The 15,025-nt window shown below is 42.8% G+C and overlaps 1 protein-coding gene across 5 annotated transcripts in view; it reads left to right on the plus strand.

The window, feature by feature from the left end:
• The window catches only part of UNK (unk zinc finger), an 88,567-nt gene that overhangs the window by 3,424 nt on the left and 70,118 nt on the right, over window positions 1-15,025 (plus strand). The window contains exon 1 of one of the 5 annotated variants that reach the window (XM_089771936.1): window positions 6,028-9,218. The exons of the other annotated variants lie outside the window; for them this stretch is intronic. Within the exon in view, the coding sequence (XP_089628062.1) occupies window positions 9,172-9,218 (47 nt within the window). The 5' untranslated portion in view covers window positions 6,028-9,171. Of the gene's footprint in view, window positions 1-6,027; window positions 9,219-15,025 lie in introns of those variants that run through there. 5 annotated transcript variants of the gene reach the window in all.

Consider the following 15,025-nt stretch of genomic DNA (forward strand, 5'->3'; position numbering starts at 1 on the left):
AGACTAGAAGGGTTCAAACTGTAGCAGAATTCAAATCAATATTTATTTTATAAGTACCCCGTTATTCATTTCTCTCTGGGTTTATTGGATTAGTTCCTATCTACGATGGTTCCTTGTGATACTACTTTAAGTACAAGACTATGGTGATGTCATGAAGATAACTCAAACTTTGTGGATGGATGTATTGTTTCAATGAAGTGTGTCATGTCATATCATTGTTTGTCAGATGTTAGATTACCATTGGCATAAGGAAAAATACTTTTCATGTGTTCTATCAAACCTCAAACATTTTTGTTTATGGAAATACCTGTGTGTTTTGCATTATTTCACACTCTTTCTTATGTCTAACTGGTATAGTTGTCATCTTAGGTGCCCACAATATGCAAATCAGAATAGAGACTATGTTCAGAGAAACTAAAAACAAGTGATTAATTGCTTTAGAAAACTACTTGTCATGTAGTAAAGATTTTGTTTTGACTTAGTTGGACTATTTCTTTTGGGCATAATGAATACTGGTTGGCTTTTAGTGACATTGAGCAGTTATGAACTATGTGTGATAAGGGTTGTGGACTTGTTTATTCCTTTTATGAAGTCCAGAAAAGTGAAAATGGAGTGATACTTTCTTCAGCATATGTTCCCCTGAGTAAACTTAAAAAACAGCGAAATGTCTAGCAGCATCTTAAAGGCTAACAGAACATGTAGATGGTATCATGAGCTTTTGTGGTTACAACCCCCTTCTTCAGATGAATGGAGTATTAAAAGTCCAGTTCCAAAATAAATAAGGGATGGGGTGGGCGGGGGGGAAGGAAGGGGAAAAATAGTGAATTTAGAGTGTTCATGTTACAAGAAGCAGATGGAGAAAGTACAGATTGTTCTTAACCAATCAAACAATGGTATTTAAGTCATTAGGATGTGAAAGGTAGTGTGCTAACTGGGTAATGCCTTTATTCATACCTTTGTGATGGCTCCCAAACTTGTAAACGAAGTTAAGTTCCAATGCTTCCCTATTATTTGGCTTGTGGAATTGGCCTGAAACAACAGAGTGACTTGGAGATCCATTAATGAATGGTTGGGCAGGTTAAAGTGTTGTCCAACAGGTTTCTGTATTTTTTGCCTTTTCAGGTATCTGATTTGTGTCCATTCTTTCCTGTAGAGACTGTCCAGTTTGACCACTATACTTTGCAGAGGGGCTTTGCTGGCATTTGATGGTATTGATCACATTAGTGGATGTGCAGTTAAATGAGCCCCTGATGTAGTGGCTGATGTGATTGGGTCCAGTAATGAAATCACTTGTGTAGATGTGTGGACAGAGTTGGCATCAGGGCTGATTGCAAGGGAGGGTTCTTGGATGATTATGATGGAGGTTTGCTTTGTGGTTACTAAAAAGAATTTGTTTGAGGTAAGGGGATTGTCTGTAAGCAAGGATTAGCCTTTCCCCTAAGGCCTGAGAGTGAGGGGTCATTTTCCAGGACAGGTTATAGATTGTTGATAATGTGTTCCCCTGAGTGTCAGTTTATTTGAGAACTTTACAGAAATCCAAACAGTCTTTTTTTTTTTTTTAAATGGAGATTGCCTATCTCCTAGAACTGGAAGGGACCAAAGGTCAGCGAGTCTAGTCCCCTGCCTTCACAGCAGGACCAAGTACCATCTCTGACAAATTTTTGCCCCAAATCCCTAAATGGCTTCCACAAGGATTGAACTCACAATCCTGGGTTTAGTAGGCCAATGCTCAACCCACTGAGCTATCCCATATGTGGGTGAGATTCAGTGAGACTCGTGAAGGTATTGATGCAGTGTGCTCACATTTATTTTGAACAGTAACCTATTTTTCTGTTCAGTTCCCATAAGAGAACACACCTCAGTTCAGGCCAGAGCTGAAAGTAAGATGGGGCACTGCTCTGGTAAGAGCCAGCTCGGGAGGCTTTGCTGCAGGAGGAGATGCGGCACGCTTCCAGCCAGGCTCCTGGGGCTCTTGCAGACTGCTACACTAAGCAAACAGCCCATTTCACCTGCCTGGCTGGGGGTGCACCCTATGCCAGTCTGGGACTGTCCCAGCCCGAGGCGCCTCCCCAGGACTACAGATGTAAAATCCTGTTTAATCAGTTAACCAGTTAAACATTATGTTTAACCAGTTAACCACTTAAATGGGAGTGGGTAGGGGGTGGTTTGGTGGGTCTACCTCTCCCTCCACTACAGGTGGGGACTACTCTAGCTGGGCTGGAGCTCCCCTACCTGTGGCACAGTGGGTGCGGACTGCTCTGGCTGGGCTGGAGTACAGGCAGTCCCCGACTTACGTGGGTCCGACTTATGTCGGAGCCGCACTTACGAACGGGGCTTTCTCGCCCCGGAGGTCGAGGTGGCGGATTGCTACCTGCGAGCTCCGGGGCGAGAAAGCCCCGTTCGTAAGCTGCTCCGGTGCCCCATGTCTGCTGGAGACCGTCTCCAGCAGACCAGGGGCACCGGGCGGGTTCCCGCGCTTCTGAGGCTTTGCCAGAGCAAAGCCTCAGAAGCGCGGGGAACCGCTGCTGCTGCCGCTTCAGTCCCGGTGCCTGTGGTCTGCTGGGGACTGTCCCCAGCAGACCACAGGCACCGGGACTGAAGCGGCAGCAGCGGCGGTTCCCCGCGGCCCCCCCCCCCCCCCCCGCGGATGCGGTTTCAGTCCGGGTGCCTGTGGTCTGCTGGGGACCGTCCCCAGCAGACCACAGGCACCGGGACTGAAGCTGCAGCCGTGGCGGGGTCCCGCGCCTCTGAGACTTTGCCAGAGCAAAGCCTCAGAGGCGCGGCACCCCGCTGCCGCTGCAGCTCTGCTCCCCGTGTCCCTGGTCTGCTCGGGGGGGGGGGGGGGCGCAGCTAGTGTGCCCCCCCCCCCCCCCCCAGCAGACCAGGCTTTTGTTTTGGACCCTGGGGCAGAGCAGATGGGGTGCTGCTGGGTTGGTCCAGTAGCACCGAGGAGCGGCGCTACTGGAGCAACCCAGCAGCACCCCAGCTGCTCTGCCCCAGGCGTCCCCAAGTCAGCTGCTGCTGAAACTGACCAGCGCTGACTACAGGAAGCCTGAGGCAGAGTTGCTCTGCCCCGGGCTTCCTGGAATCAGCTGCTGATCAGTTTCAGCAGCAGCTGACTTGGGGACGCTTGGGGTTCTTAAGATGATTCTGTATGTAAGTCAGAACTGGCGGTCAGTTTCAGCAGCGGCTGAATCTGGACGCCAGTTCCGACTTACTTACAGATTCAACTTAAGAACAAACCTACAGTCCCTATCTTGTACGTAACCCGGGGACTGCCTGTACTCCCCTGATCATGGTATGGTGTGATGATCCTGGTCTCTCCTCTGTGGGCAGGGGGCTTCTCTGGCCAGGTCAGGCAACCAGTTAACCATGTACATCCCTATCTAGGATGCCCTTTAGGGAAGGCAGGAGGGTCTGAACCTTCTCTCCCCTCCCCCCCCCCCCCACACATACACATGCACACACCATTCCTACCAATGCTGCTTGTTGCTTGCTGTTCTTCCATCACTCTCAGGGAGCAAGAGGAATACACACAGCATCTCTGCTTTCCTCTCCCTCCTGGCTGGTGCGAGGAGGGCGCAGAGAAGTGAGTGAACCATGAGTGCTCTTGTTTCCCTCTATTCCCTTCCACACACCCCAACCCTCTGCCCTGAGCCCTTCCTCACACCCCCAACCCTGACTCCTGCACATTCCAGCCTCCTGTCTTGACTCCACACCCTGCAATTCTTACAAGTATGGTCATATCACACATATCTCCAATCTCTGCCCTGATCTCCTTTTTGGGGGAGGAAGGGTAATACATCAGTACCTGTAAGAAATTTAATTTACTTTCACCTCTGCATCAGGTTCAGGTGATCTGAACATTTTTTAGAAAGATAAACCCTTTGGTCATTGTGGATATATTTTCACTGCAGAATTACATTAGCTACACACAAGTCACTCCTTTCAAATAAGCCTTGATAAAGTGCAACACTGCAAAATAACAGTGTTATTTTGTGCAGTGCACAAGCAGCTCTGTCCATACTGAGGCTGTAGTCACTTGTGAGTTACAGTAAAGCCAGTAAAACTTCTGGGAGCATATCCCACGTTTCTCTTGAGTGCACTACAAATTGTTTTGCAGCATGTTTTGGAAGAACTAGTCTGTCTTTCCTTGGCCAACAGGAGGCTTAGGGGAAGGGGTAATAATGCTAGTGTGCATCTGCTGTGCATTTGATTGTGTGACAAGCTGATGCCTTTGGCGCGCACACGTTTTATCTTATATCCTCTCCTGGCCCAGTTCGTGATAAACTTACGTTAAAAATATCACTGCACTCAAGTTAAGGGTTTTTGTATGTGGATGGGAGTTGAGATAGGGGCTAAACTGAGTTATAACTCTAGTTAACTTTGCAGTCAAGACAAGCCCAGAGTTTTTTTCAGTGCCTAGTGCAATGTGTTCCCAATGGGTGCTACTGCTATATAAATATTACGTCATTATAAGAAATGTGATCCCACTATTATTATGTGGGTTTGGAATTCCTTTAAAAAGTTTGGCATAGAATCTGATGTTTAAATTCTTACTCATAAATAATCACTTTTCATTTTTTTACAAGCATCCCATTGAAATCTTTTTTAAAAAAAAGTCTGAAATGTTTACAGTACCTGAGTCCTTAAGATTTATCTTTGGGCAGAGATGACAAGAGAAACATGCTCTGTAAATAGTTCTGGTTTTACATGCATAAACTGCCTGTCTCTGGAATTATGACTGAAAATAAGCAGTGCATTACATTTATACTTTCAGTGATGTTATTATCTATCGTGGATTTCATATCCTATATTCATATCCTATGTGTGTGTCTAGTTTCCCTAAGTCATGCTTTCAGAATGACCACAAATGATCTTTACTCACAAGCAGTTTGTTTAAAATTAATTTTTTTCAAAGGTTTCTTTTTATACTCTTAAAACAAACATCTCTAAAATAATAAAATATTGGACTAATTCAGTTCTGTTACACTGGTTATTCCCTTTAAATCAATACAGTTACTCTGGATTTATGGTTGGGAACAGCAGAAGTTGGTCATATTTAAAAAGAGACAGACACATTTTAAAGATACCTTTCAGACTCACTAAAACCTCTTGAGATACCTGGAAGAAACCAAAAGGCCTATTATTATAGAATTTAGAATAAGGAACCACTGCACTGCTGTATTGTGTTGTCTGTAAATATTTGTTTACTTTATTGGGCAAGTATAGGCTGGTTCATTGGTGGATTGAACCTCCCTGAAAGCAATCCCATCATGTTTTGTTTTTAGAAAGTGTGAACAGTAATAGGGTGGTGAAAATGTGAAGTACAGGAGCAGCTGCAAGAAATGCAGCTTTCAAAATGTATGTTTACTATAGAAAATGTTACAGAGGCAAGCTGGAAACCAATAATCTCTTTGATTTTTATACTCTCAGATTTTAAATACAATTAGTTGTTTTTGGTTTGCTTGGTTATTAAGGTGGGGGATAGTTAATGTTTTAGGCTTTTTTGAAGCCAGTGTCTTGCTGAGCTCCATTGATTCATGCTGTACATGTATGCAGCTCCATAGACTTAAATCACAATTTATGACTGGGGCATTTGTTTGGAAGACTATTGATTGATCACTTTTGTCCTTTTGGAAGTCATGTCAAACATCTCAAAATTGTCAGATAGTTGGCACCAAGAGAGAGTGTTGTGTAGGATGTGAACTAGTGCTGTGCAGATTATATAAATTCCATTTCAGGAAGGGTTTCAAGATCTTTAATCTGGCTTTATTCTGAATAGGAAACAAAACTGAAATTTTCCATGAAGGGAAATTTATCAGAAAAAATATTTGTTTTGGATTGATCAAAATATTTGGTTTTGACAAAACTAAAATATTGTATTTCATTTCCTATTTTTAATTTTTTTTCTATTGTTTAACAAAAAAGTAAAAATTAGAAATAAAAATGCATTTTGAATCTCAAAAGATATTTAATTTAAAAAATGTCAAAACTGGATGTTTTGACATTGCCAGGACTTTTGGTTTTGGTTTTCTTCCAAAATTAAATTCCAGCAAAATTGGCTCGATTTCATGAAGCTTTTCAGTTTCAACAGAACTGTGTATTCAGATGGAAATGGAAATGCAGCTTTAGTATTTACTCTTTTTATGTACTCCTTGTAGAGTGAAGGCTAACTTTATAATAAAAGTTTTGCTCATTATGAATTGTATATGCATCTCTACAACAAATGTTTTTTCTCCAGTGTTTTAGAATACAGGTTGAACCTCCCAAATCCAGGACTCTGGTCTGGCAACATCTGTGGTCCAGCAAGGCCACAGATGTTGCTGGACCAAAGAGCCCCAGGAGCGGGAGTCAGCCTGGAGAACTTAGGGTCTCCAGAATCTCGGCTGGCCCAGCAGCGGCTGGGCAGGGGAACCCTGGTGTCAGCTGGGCCAGATGGCTTCGGGGAGCCTCTGCCCTGGTCAGGGAACCCCTGGTGTCAGTGGAGTCAGGCAGCCAGAAAGCTCTTGGCAGCAGGACCAGCAGTGGCCAGAGAATCCCGGAAATCCCCCTGCAGCAGGGCTGGGATAGCTGAGCAGTCGTGACCAGGAAACCCCCGGCAGCAGCGGGGCCAGGCAGTCCCAGCCCCAGCAGAGGAAGCCTCAGTGGCAGCATGGCTGGCTTGGCAGCCCCAGCTGGAGAACCCCAGGAAATCCCCAGCAACATCAGGGCCAGGCCACAGCAGCGGGGCCACTGGTGCCTGGGTGGCCCAGGGCTAGGAAACCCCGAGGAGCCACTGGAGGTAGTGGACTTGGTAGCAGCTGGGCAGCCCCAGCCAGGACCCTCCGGTAACCTCCAGAGTCAGCGGGGCTGGCAGCGGCTGGGCAAAGGCGGCTAGGCAGCCCTGGCTGGGAATCCCCTGCGCAGTAGAAAGGCAGCAGGGTGGGGAGCCTCAGCCAGTACAGCTTTGGCAGGGCAGGGAACCCCAGCCTTGGGAGCTCCAGGGGGACGAGCTGGCAGCGGGGCAGCCAGTGGGAAAGCATTAACCTTCCCTGGTCCAGCAAACTCCCTGGTCTGGAACGGCTCAAGCTCCCAAGGGTGCCGGACCAGGGAGGTCCAACCTGTACTTGATACATTTTCAATAGAATGTTTCTCTGTATAGAACTGTGACTTAACCTGACCAGTTTTTAATCCTAGTCAATAAAAAGCCTTTTCAAAATTGCTTTCCCAAAGCAATTTATGTGGGCATGTAATAGTAGCTTCAGAACTTCAGATTTTCAAAGAAACTAGCTGGAATATATATGCAAAGTTATTGTACAAAGCTACAGGGCAGATTTTAAAAGGAATTCTTGCTAATTGGAGTAATAATGTTCAAATTTCTTTAAATTAATTTTCTAATGAATAGTTAGTTGTATATAAACAGGACATATAGGGTATATCTACACAGCAAAATTATTTTGAAATAATGGCTGTTATTCCAAAATAACTATGCAGGCATCTACACAGCAATTCTGTTATTTTGAAATAATTTCAAAATAACGGATGGTTTATTCTGGCTTCTGTAAACCTCATTCTGCAAAGAATAACGCTTATTCCAAAATAGCTATTTCAAAATAAGGCATGTGTAGACATTCCACTGCTGCTATTTTGAAGTAGCCCCTCACCAGGGTCATTCTAAGTTATTCCTCCTGGGCTCTAAATCGAGATAGCACATCTGCACTGCAGGGAAGCCTCAAAATTAGTCTGAGGCAGGCTTCCCTAATGTAGACGTGCTATTTCGAAATAAGCTATTTCGGAATAATTATTCCAAAATAGCTTATTCCAAAATAACTGTGCAGTGTAGACGTAGCCATAGTCATCTAAGTCACAATGAAACCATTGGCACACAAGTCTGTAGTGCAGAGATGGGGAACCTTTTTTGGGTTGGGGGCTGCTGACTCACAGAAAAATCAGCCAGGGGCTGCACACCACACAAGTGAGAAGTTTAAAAAAAAAAAAAAAATCCTTACTGACATGGCCCTCGACTGAGAAGGAGAAAGACCCCTCCCCCCATATTTCTCTCCCACACCATAGCCTGGGGTGGGGGCAGGCTAGTAGATTTTGTGTGCTTCAGCTCTATGGTGGGGCAGCAGAAGGGCTGGAGCACCAGCACAGACTCCCCAACGCTGGGGGTGCTCTGAGCCTTGGGGCCAAATCCAGGCAAGCCGGGGGGGAGTGGCCGCATCCTTCCCCGCCCTGAAGTTCCCCACCCCTGCTGTAGTGGTTTAGGCACATGTCTTTACAATATACTCTGTACAGTCCCACTCCTGCTTCACACATATAGATCCTATCAACGAGAACTTTATCATCTACTTACAATCTGAATTTGTGTCTGATTCCAGTGCTAGCAGGCTGTGGAAGAGATGGAATTTCCTAACTGCCTGTCCTGTTTGCTTCTTAGGAACTTGCTTTCATTTTCAGGTATCTATCAGGAGAGGTGGTAGTTTTCCAAACTTTACTTTGATCAGTACTAAAATAGAAAGACTGTTGACACATTCCCTTGAAATGAAAAAGAGCAAGTTACCCATTTCTTAGAGCTGTGGTTTCAAGCTATCTTCTGGCTTTTGCAGACACCACTGCCTCAGTTGTGCTCGATTCACTTTTCAAAGATTAATTTTGCAGCAATAAGAGCTCTAGTCAGATTTGTTTATAAAAAAAAGAAATATCAAAGTCTTAAAAACAATGGTGCAGATAAATGTATTTGTTTGCAGAGCAAAGTGGCCTAGTTATAACCTTTTTGAAAACAGTCGCATACCATGAAAAACCATTGATTAGAATACATTTTTACCAGTACCTCTAGGGTGGAAACCTACACAGGTGTCTGGAAGGAGTTTCCTAGATCCCTGCAAAATCTAGGCCACCCCTTGGTATAATGATGAGGAAAACTGCTAACAACATTTTGTAGCATTCAGTGGTTTTTTAAGTTTATAATTAATGCGTTTATTTTTCAGTCCTTTTGTACCCAAAACACCCATTAATTTCAACAGGCATTACACGCATACAGAGGGGAGATAGTATTTGATGATTAACTACTAAAGAATCTGAATTAATTATAAATTTAAGATTATCTTATTGGTTGGGTCTTTTTCTTTTTGATCCAGCTATATTATATACTAAAGAAGGCTGTCCATCAATCCAAATCCATACACTATGAGAGCTGGCTTTCCTTGCAACCTTCAAAGGACTGTGAGACCTCGGTAAGAGCACTTGGATTGCCATCACAACAGAGAAATAAACCACGGGAGAGGAGAACACACTAGAACAGTGGTACACAATCTTTGCAGCATAAGATACCACACTGAGAACTTTCAGTGATTGCAAGAGCCACACCTCGTTTTCATATACATTTATATAGAACTTTATTTTGAAATAAAGGCACACTTTTGTTTTTGAGCTCTGAAAATGTCAACTGTGTTTTATAAAAACAGAAAGCATGATTTTGTGGGTTGCAGCGAAAGGAATATCAGTTGAAATCTCTACAACTAACTTCTTAAGGTCTGGCCTTACCTTTGTTGGCTGTGTCTGATACAAAATGCAGGTTCATATCTGATCAGTAAATACAGTGTTTTGTTTGCAATTCACAGTAGAAAAGATCTGTTCACCACTGTATACCCATCCAAAGCAGCTACCACAAATCTGACATTTAGCAGGCAAAGAAACAAATTAATACATTTCCTTCAAAAAACTCAGATTAGACTGAATTGGAGCATTGTAAATCAATCATGAGCTTTTGCCCTCCTTTACTGTTTCAGTTGAGGATAGGTCTGCAAACAGTTTACAAATTATTTTATCTCTCTGTCTTGTTTTGGAGGGAATCTGTAAATCATTGGCCAAAATAATGTTGAAGATTCTTAGTTCATCATAGGAATGGTTATTGGTCTTGTATTTCTTGAGAATTCATTGGTAAATTAGAAAGAGTGAGAAGGTTGGTCTACTGTAAATGTCTGTAAAATAGTTTGTAGCTGAAAATCAAATTCTGTGGTTTCCTGCAACTCCGTAATAAGTATCTGAAAGCAATATTTATTTGAGGAGACCACTGCAAATTCCCATACATGGAATGCTGATGTTTGAAACTTCTGGAAAGCAGAAGAAGTGACATAGTGGCTAATGCACTTGTGCCTAGCCTATACCAACAATGTTGGTTCCAGCCCAACAGTGGACAACTGCTATGCAGAAAGAGTTATTGGAACCAGGGGTCATGATTTGCTCAATGTGTGGTCTTTTTAATCAGGTCTTTACTAGACCATTTAACCTTGAGCAAATTAAATACCTGAAGTTAACTGGTAATATGTTTTATAAAGACTAGTGGGCACTTGCCACATATTGATCTAGGCTATAAATATTTAGGGAAGAAACAAACATCTATAGTCTTGGATTTAATTAATGCAAGGTTAAAAAATAGCTCAGTGTAAAATTAACTTTAATTTCTGTAACAGCCAGTGCTTTTTTTTGTAAGAAAAAAGGTGCCAGTACTCTGGGGCAAACTTGTTGAGCAAAACAAAACAAAAAACAAAACCGCTCTGGGGGTCGAAATGTGGCCGCAGCCCCTTTAAGAGTTACAGCACCATGCTGGGAGCCGGAAAAAAAAATGCCGCACGTCCTGAGCAGGCTTCCGCCAGGAGCTGAGCCGCCCCAAGAAAACAGGTGCCAGTATGTGCGGGGGAAATCCCATTCCTTTTCTGTGGGCTGGGAAAATAGGTGACGGTACGCTGTTCCGGGCAGTAACGTCACAAAAAAAGCACTGGTAACGACCACACATGAGAAGATTGTTAGCTGGATATTTCTGCTAAATAATCAGCAGTAAAATAGTTAATGATGTTGACATTTAAACTGGTGTTCAGATATCATGATGATAAGCAAAAGATAAACTCTAGATAAATAAATACTTCGTGGTTAAGTATCAGAGTTTACTAGGGTTGCCAAATGGTTTCAACAAAAATACTGGACACACTTGACATTACATCACAACCTACGTTACAATTTATTTAGAAAATACCAGACATTTATATTTTCTCAATTTGTTTCCCAAACAGAAAGTTCAATTGTTGGACTGTCTGGTTCAAAACCGGACACTTGGTAACCTTAGAGTTTACCCATTGTTGAGATGAACAGCTGTCATTCAGACCTTAGCCAGAGTTGATGTCTTCCATATTGGCCAGGTTTTCACTGAAAATTTACTTTGGTATAACCACATCTATCACATCTCTGGGAGACGGACTTACACTGGCTTAACTACCTGTGTTGATTTGATTCTTTGATCAGCCTAACTACTTCTCTCAGCGAGGTGAATTATCTTTACTGACTACAGAACCTTTCCTGTTGCTATAGTTAAAATGCTATAGAAACACATTTATACCACTGCAGCTGGACTGCTATAGCATTTCAGTGCAGCCACTACACTGATGAGAGGTATTCCACCATTGTAGATAATCCACTTCACTGAGAAGCAGGAGTTAGATCAGCAGAAGATTTTATCCATCCTCCTGGTGCCTGTCTACATGGAGACTTAGGTTGGTTTATCTACACTGGGCAGGGACATGTTTTTTAAACCCCAACTGACATAACTGAGCTGACCTAACTTTCTAGTGTAGTGTTCAATACATACGTTCAAAAGAGACACAGTGCATCAGGTGACATTTGAAAAGCTTTTTCAGATAAACGGTCTGCCAGCAAGCCAACAATAGGTTCCTCTCAAAAATAAGTCCTATTTGGAAACATGGCAACTAATGTTATTTGAAGCATAATTTTGCTTTTAGTGTAAAGTCACTTTAGCTGAAGTCATGTTTAAAAACATGTTATCTATGGTTGGCTACAACCAGCTATCTCATTTTAAAACATTATGTGCCCTGTTTAAATTAGGTGTCAAGTAGTTAAAATCAAGTTTGTTAATGTGTATTCAGATATACCTAAATTTTGAAAAATAAATCAAACCCGAAAAAACCTACAGGCAGACTACATGTGGTGCTTTAGCTTGTGCAGAACAGCTTTTAAAGACACTTTTGCTCTGAAATATAGCATTGCATCTACTGGGTAATCTATGCACTGACTTGCGTCAGTTTAGTTAAACTGGTATAGTTGAAATCTGGCAAACTTCTGAAAACACTCTTAAATCTATATAAAAATATTATATTGTAGTTTGGCCTTGTTACTTTCAAGCTTAACCAGTATGTCAGGTTTAAATTAATTTTATAATCCCCACAAAGTGAAACCAATTTTAACCAGTGCAACTTTGTACGTAAGCCAAGCCAATAGAAAATGTACACAGTGAACATGCACCTTCTTTCATTGATATCTTATAGGCTCTGACTTCAGTACAACTTTAACCAACTTTAGGTAGTCAGGCCTGTATTTATGGGGAAGATAAGTTTGGTTTTCAATTGAAGTAGCATAGCATGATTGAAAACTACATCTTTCTTTGCCCATCAGTATAGACTTGGTAGGATGATTGGCTCTGATTTGAGCCTCTACAAAACTTGAGAACTTGGCTACTAACAATGGAAGCTAACAGTGTTTTCCCCTTGCCAATGACTCTTTTTTTGGCATGGGGCAATCTTCCTGTAATTGTTTCGGCACATTTTTTAGGATTTTGTGTCCTTTGTTTTTCAGAAGTCCCCTGTCGGCTGGAGGGAGTGGGGGGAGAGAGAAGGCCCCTGTTGGTGGCGGGAAGGGGAAGAGAAAGCCCCACCAGATGGGACCTCCTGCCTTGAGCCTGTTCTAGCTCTTCAACCCTCTCTCTTGTACACCACCCTCCACCACAGCCCCCTGCCTTGAGCCTCTCCTCAACCCTCCACCCTGATTCCAGCACTTTCTCCATTGTCCCAGCCTCCTTCCTAGCTGTCTGTGATTTAGGACATTACAGAACGTGTTGCCCTACATAATATTTGTGCCACTCCTATGAGAAGATTTTCCCAGTATTGCTCTGGTCCTTAACCCAATTAATATTTGTTTTATGCAAAATAAAATGAAAATGTACATGCTTCATTTGGATCATTGCTCTAGGATGGGGTTGGGGAGGAAGAGGGGTTCAGTATGGAGGCTGCCTCAGGGAGAGAGGACAACCCCAGCCCTCTTTCACTGCAGCAGCTTAGAGCCAGGTGAGACGCACCTCTCCATGGTCACAGCAGATACAGCTGGGGGAGGGATGCATATCCCCTAGCTGGGGCAGGTCCAGGTTCATCTCCCCTCTCCCCACCCCCAGCTTCTCAGCCAGAGTGAGGAATGCAGCAAACTGTGCACTTTCCCCTCATTCCCTGATGAAGGGAAACATCCAGCAGTGTTCCTCTACGAATCTCTGGGGGGTGCCTTGGGGTGGTGTAGTCTTGGAGAAGAGGGCTCCCCCAGTTACCCCGTTTCACTTGCCTGATAAGTCTCTCTTCTGTATGGTTTTATGAGAAGCAATCCCATTCCAGGCACATCCCTAAAGGGTGCCTTGGGCTGGGGCATTCTTAGAGGAGGGTGCCCCTCCAGTCACCTCGGTTCACTCTCCTATTTTCCTGACACAACCAAACTCTAACCTTGGCTTAAGTTGGGATAAGAGGAAGCTGCATACCAAATTTGGTGGTCCTAGCTCTTACCTTTAAGGAGTTTTTGAACAAACAGACTCACAGATGTACAGACATGCACATTTCTAAAATATATAGATTCTGAAGAAGTCTGCTTCATAAACACAGCCATGTTTGCTGTAACCAGTTCAGACAACAGCATCAGAAATGTTTAAAAAACAGTGCTGTTGACAGTCCTTACTCTAGGTATGGTCAGCAGTTATGCACACGTGCAATTTGGAATTTGTGTATTTGAATACCTAGCTGGGACAAAATACATCTGTAATACTTTAAATGTTTTCCTTGTTGTGAGTGACTTCTGGTCTGAAGATCTAGTTAATGGACAGAACTTTGAATGTATTTCACTACAAGCCATGGCTATAATTTTACTCAAAACCAGGAAGTGGGCTATGTATGTGTCCATCTTTACCTGTGACATAGTTGCTTGAAAATCCTAGCTGCATGTTTCCATCTCTTTTAAAATTGTGGGAGAATATGGTGTTCATGAAAATAGAAGTGGGTGCTAGGTGCAAGAGTCACTTCTTTCAAGATCTGTGATCTGGCAATTTGCATGGTGGATCTTTGTAGAAGGCAATATTTATTGGAAGCTAGTTGGAGATTACCAGAGCCATTTTACTTGTGAGCAAAATTCATTTCAAGCTCTTTAGAAAAGGAAAGCAGACTTTTTTTCTTTCCTAGACCGTGTCTCCTGCCATGAACTGTGGTTGCATTTGGTGGGGAGACTGTTAAGCATTTTCTGCACTGACATACAATCTGCTACATTTAGGAAAAAAGATTTATGGGGGTGATTTTTTTTAAAATCACTAAGACATATAGCACATTCTCAGCATACTGTGGCATTTGGCATAGTAAGCGCATGGAAATATGTGAACACTTTACCAAAAACCCCACTAGTCTCTAATAAATCCCCTCAAGTTTTACCTTTCTTTGTTTGTCCTTAGACTGACAGTATTGTCAAGAGCTGATGGAGGAGGGGAAATATAACAGCTCTCAAATCACATAGCGCTGTCTGCAATGTGACCTCTTTTCAGTTGGTGGTTCAATTTATTTAGGTGATAAAAAAGATACTGAGGCATGTGAAGGCTGTCATCTTGACAGATGCAAGCTCTATAGGCTCTTTTTTCATACTTCTTCCCCCTCCCATCCTGCATTCCAGTTTGCCTCTTGTTTTCATAACATGATCCATTTCATTTTCTTTTCATTTAAATGTATATAATGTTTTCAAGGGTTTCAAAACTGCTTCTATTTGTGGGGGGATAGAAGGAAGAAAATTGGCTAATACTTCAGAGGGATGTCCAGGAAGAAGACACTTTTTGTGTAAGGAAGATGTATGGAATATGGAGAATTCAAAGGCAGTTCTTGGTTTGGTGCAAAATGGAAAGATCTGGCTGACTAACTATGGTTAGTTGTGTGGGAAAGTACTGCTATATTCAGATTTAGGG

The sequence above is a fragment of the Pelodiscus sinensis genome, chromosome 20 (assembly GCF_052426305.1).
Source record: "Pelodiscus sinensis isolate ZL-2025 chromosome 20, ASM5242630v1, whole genome shotgun sequence".
NCBI classification, from domain to species: domain Eukaryota; kingdom Metazoa; phylum Chordata; order Testudines; family Trionychidae; genus Pelodiscus; species Pelodiscus sinensis.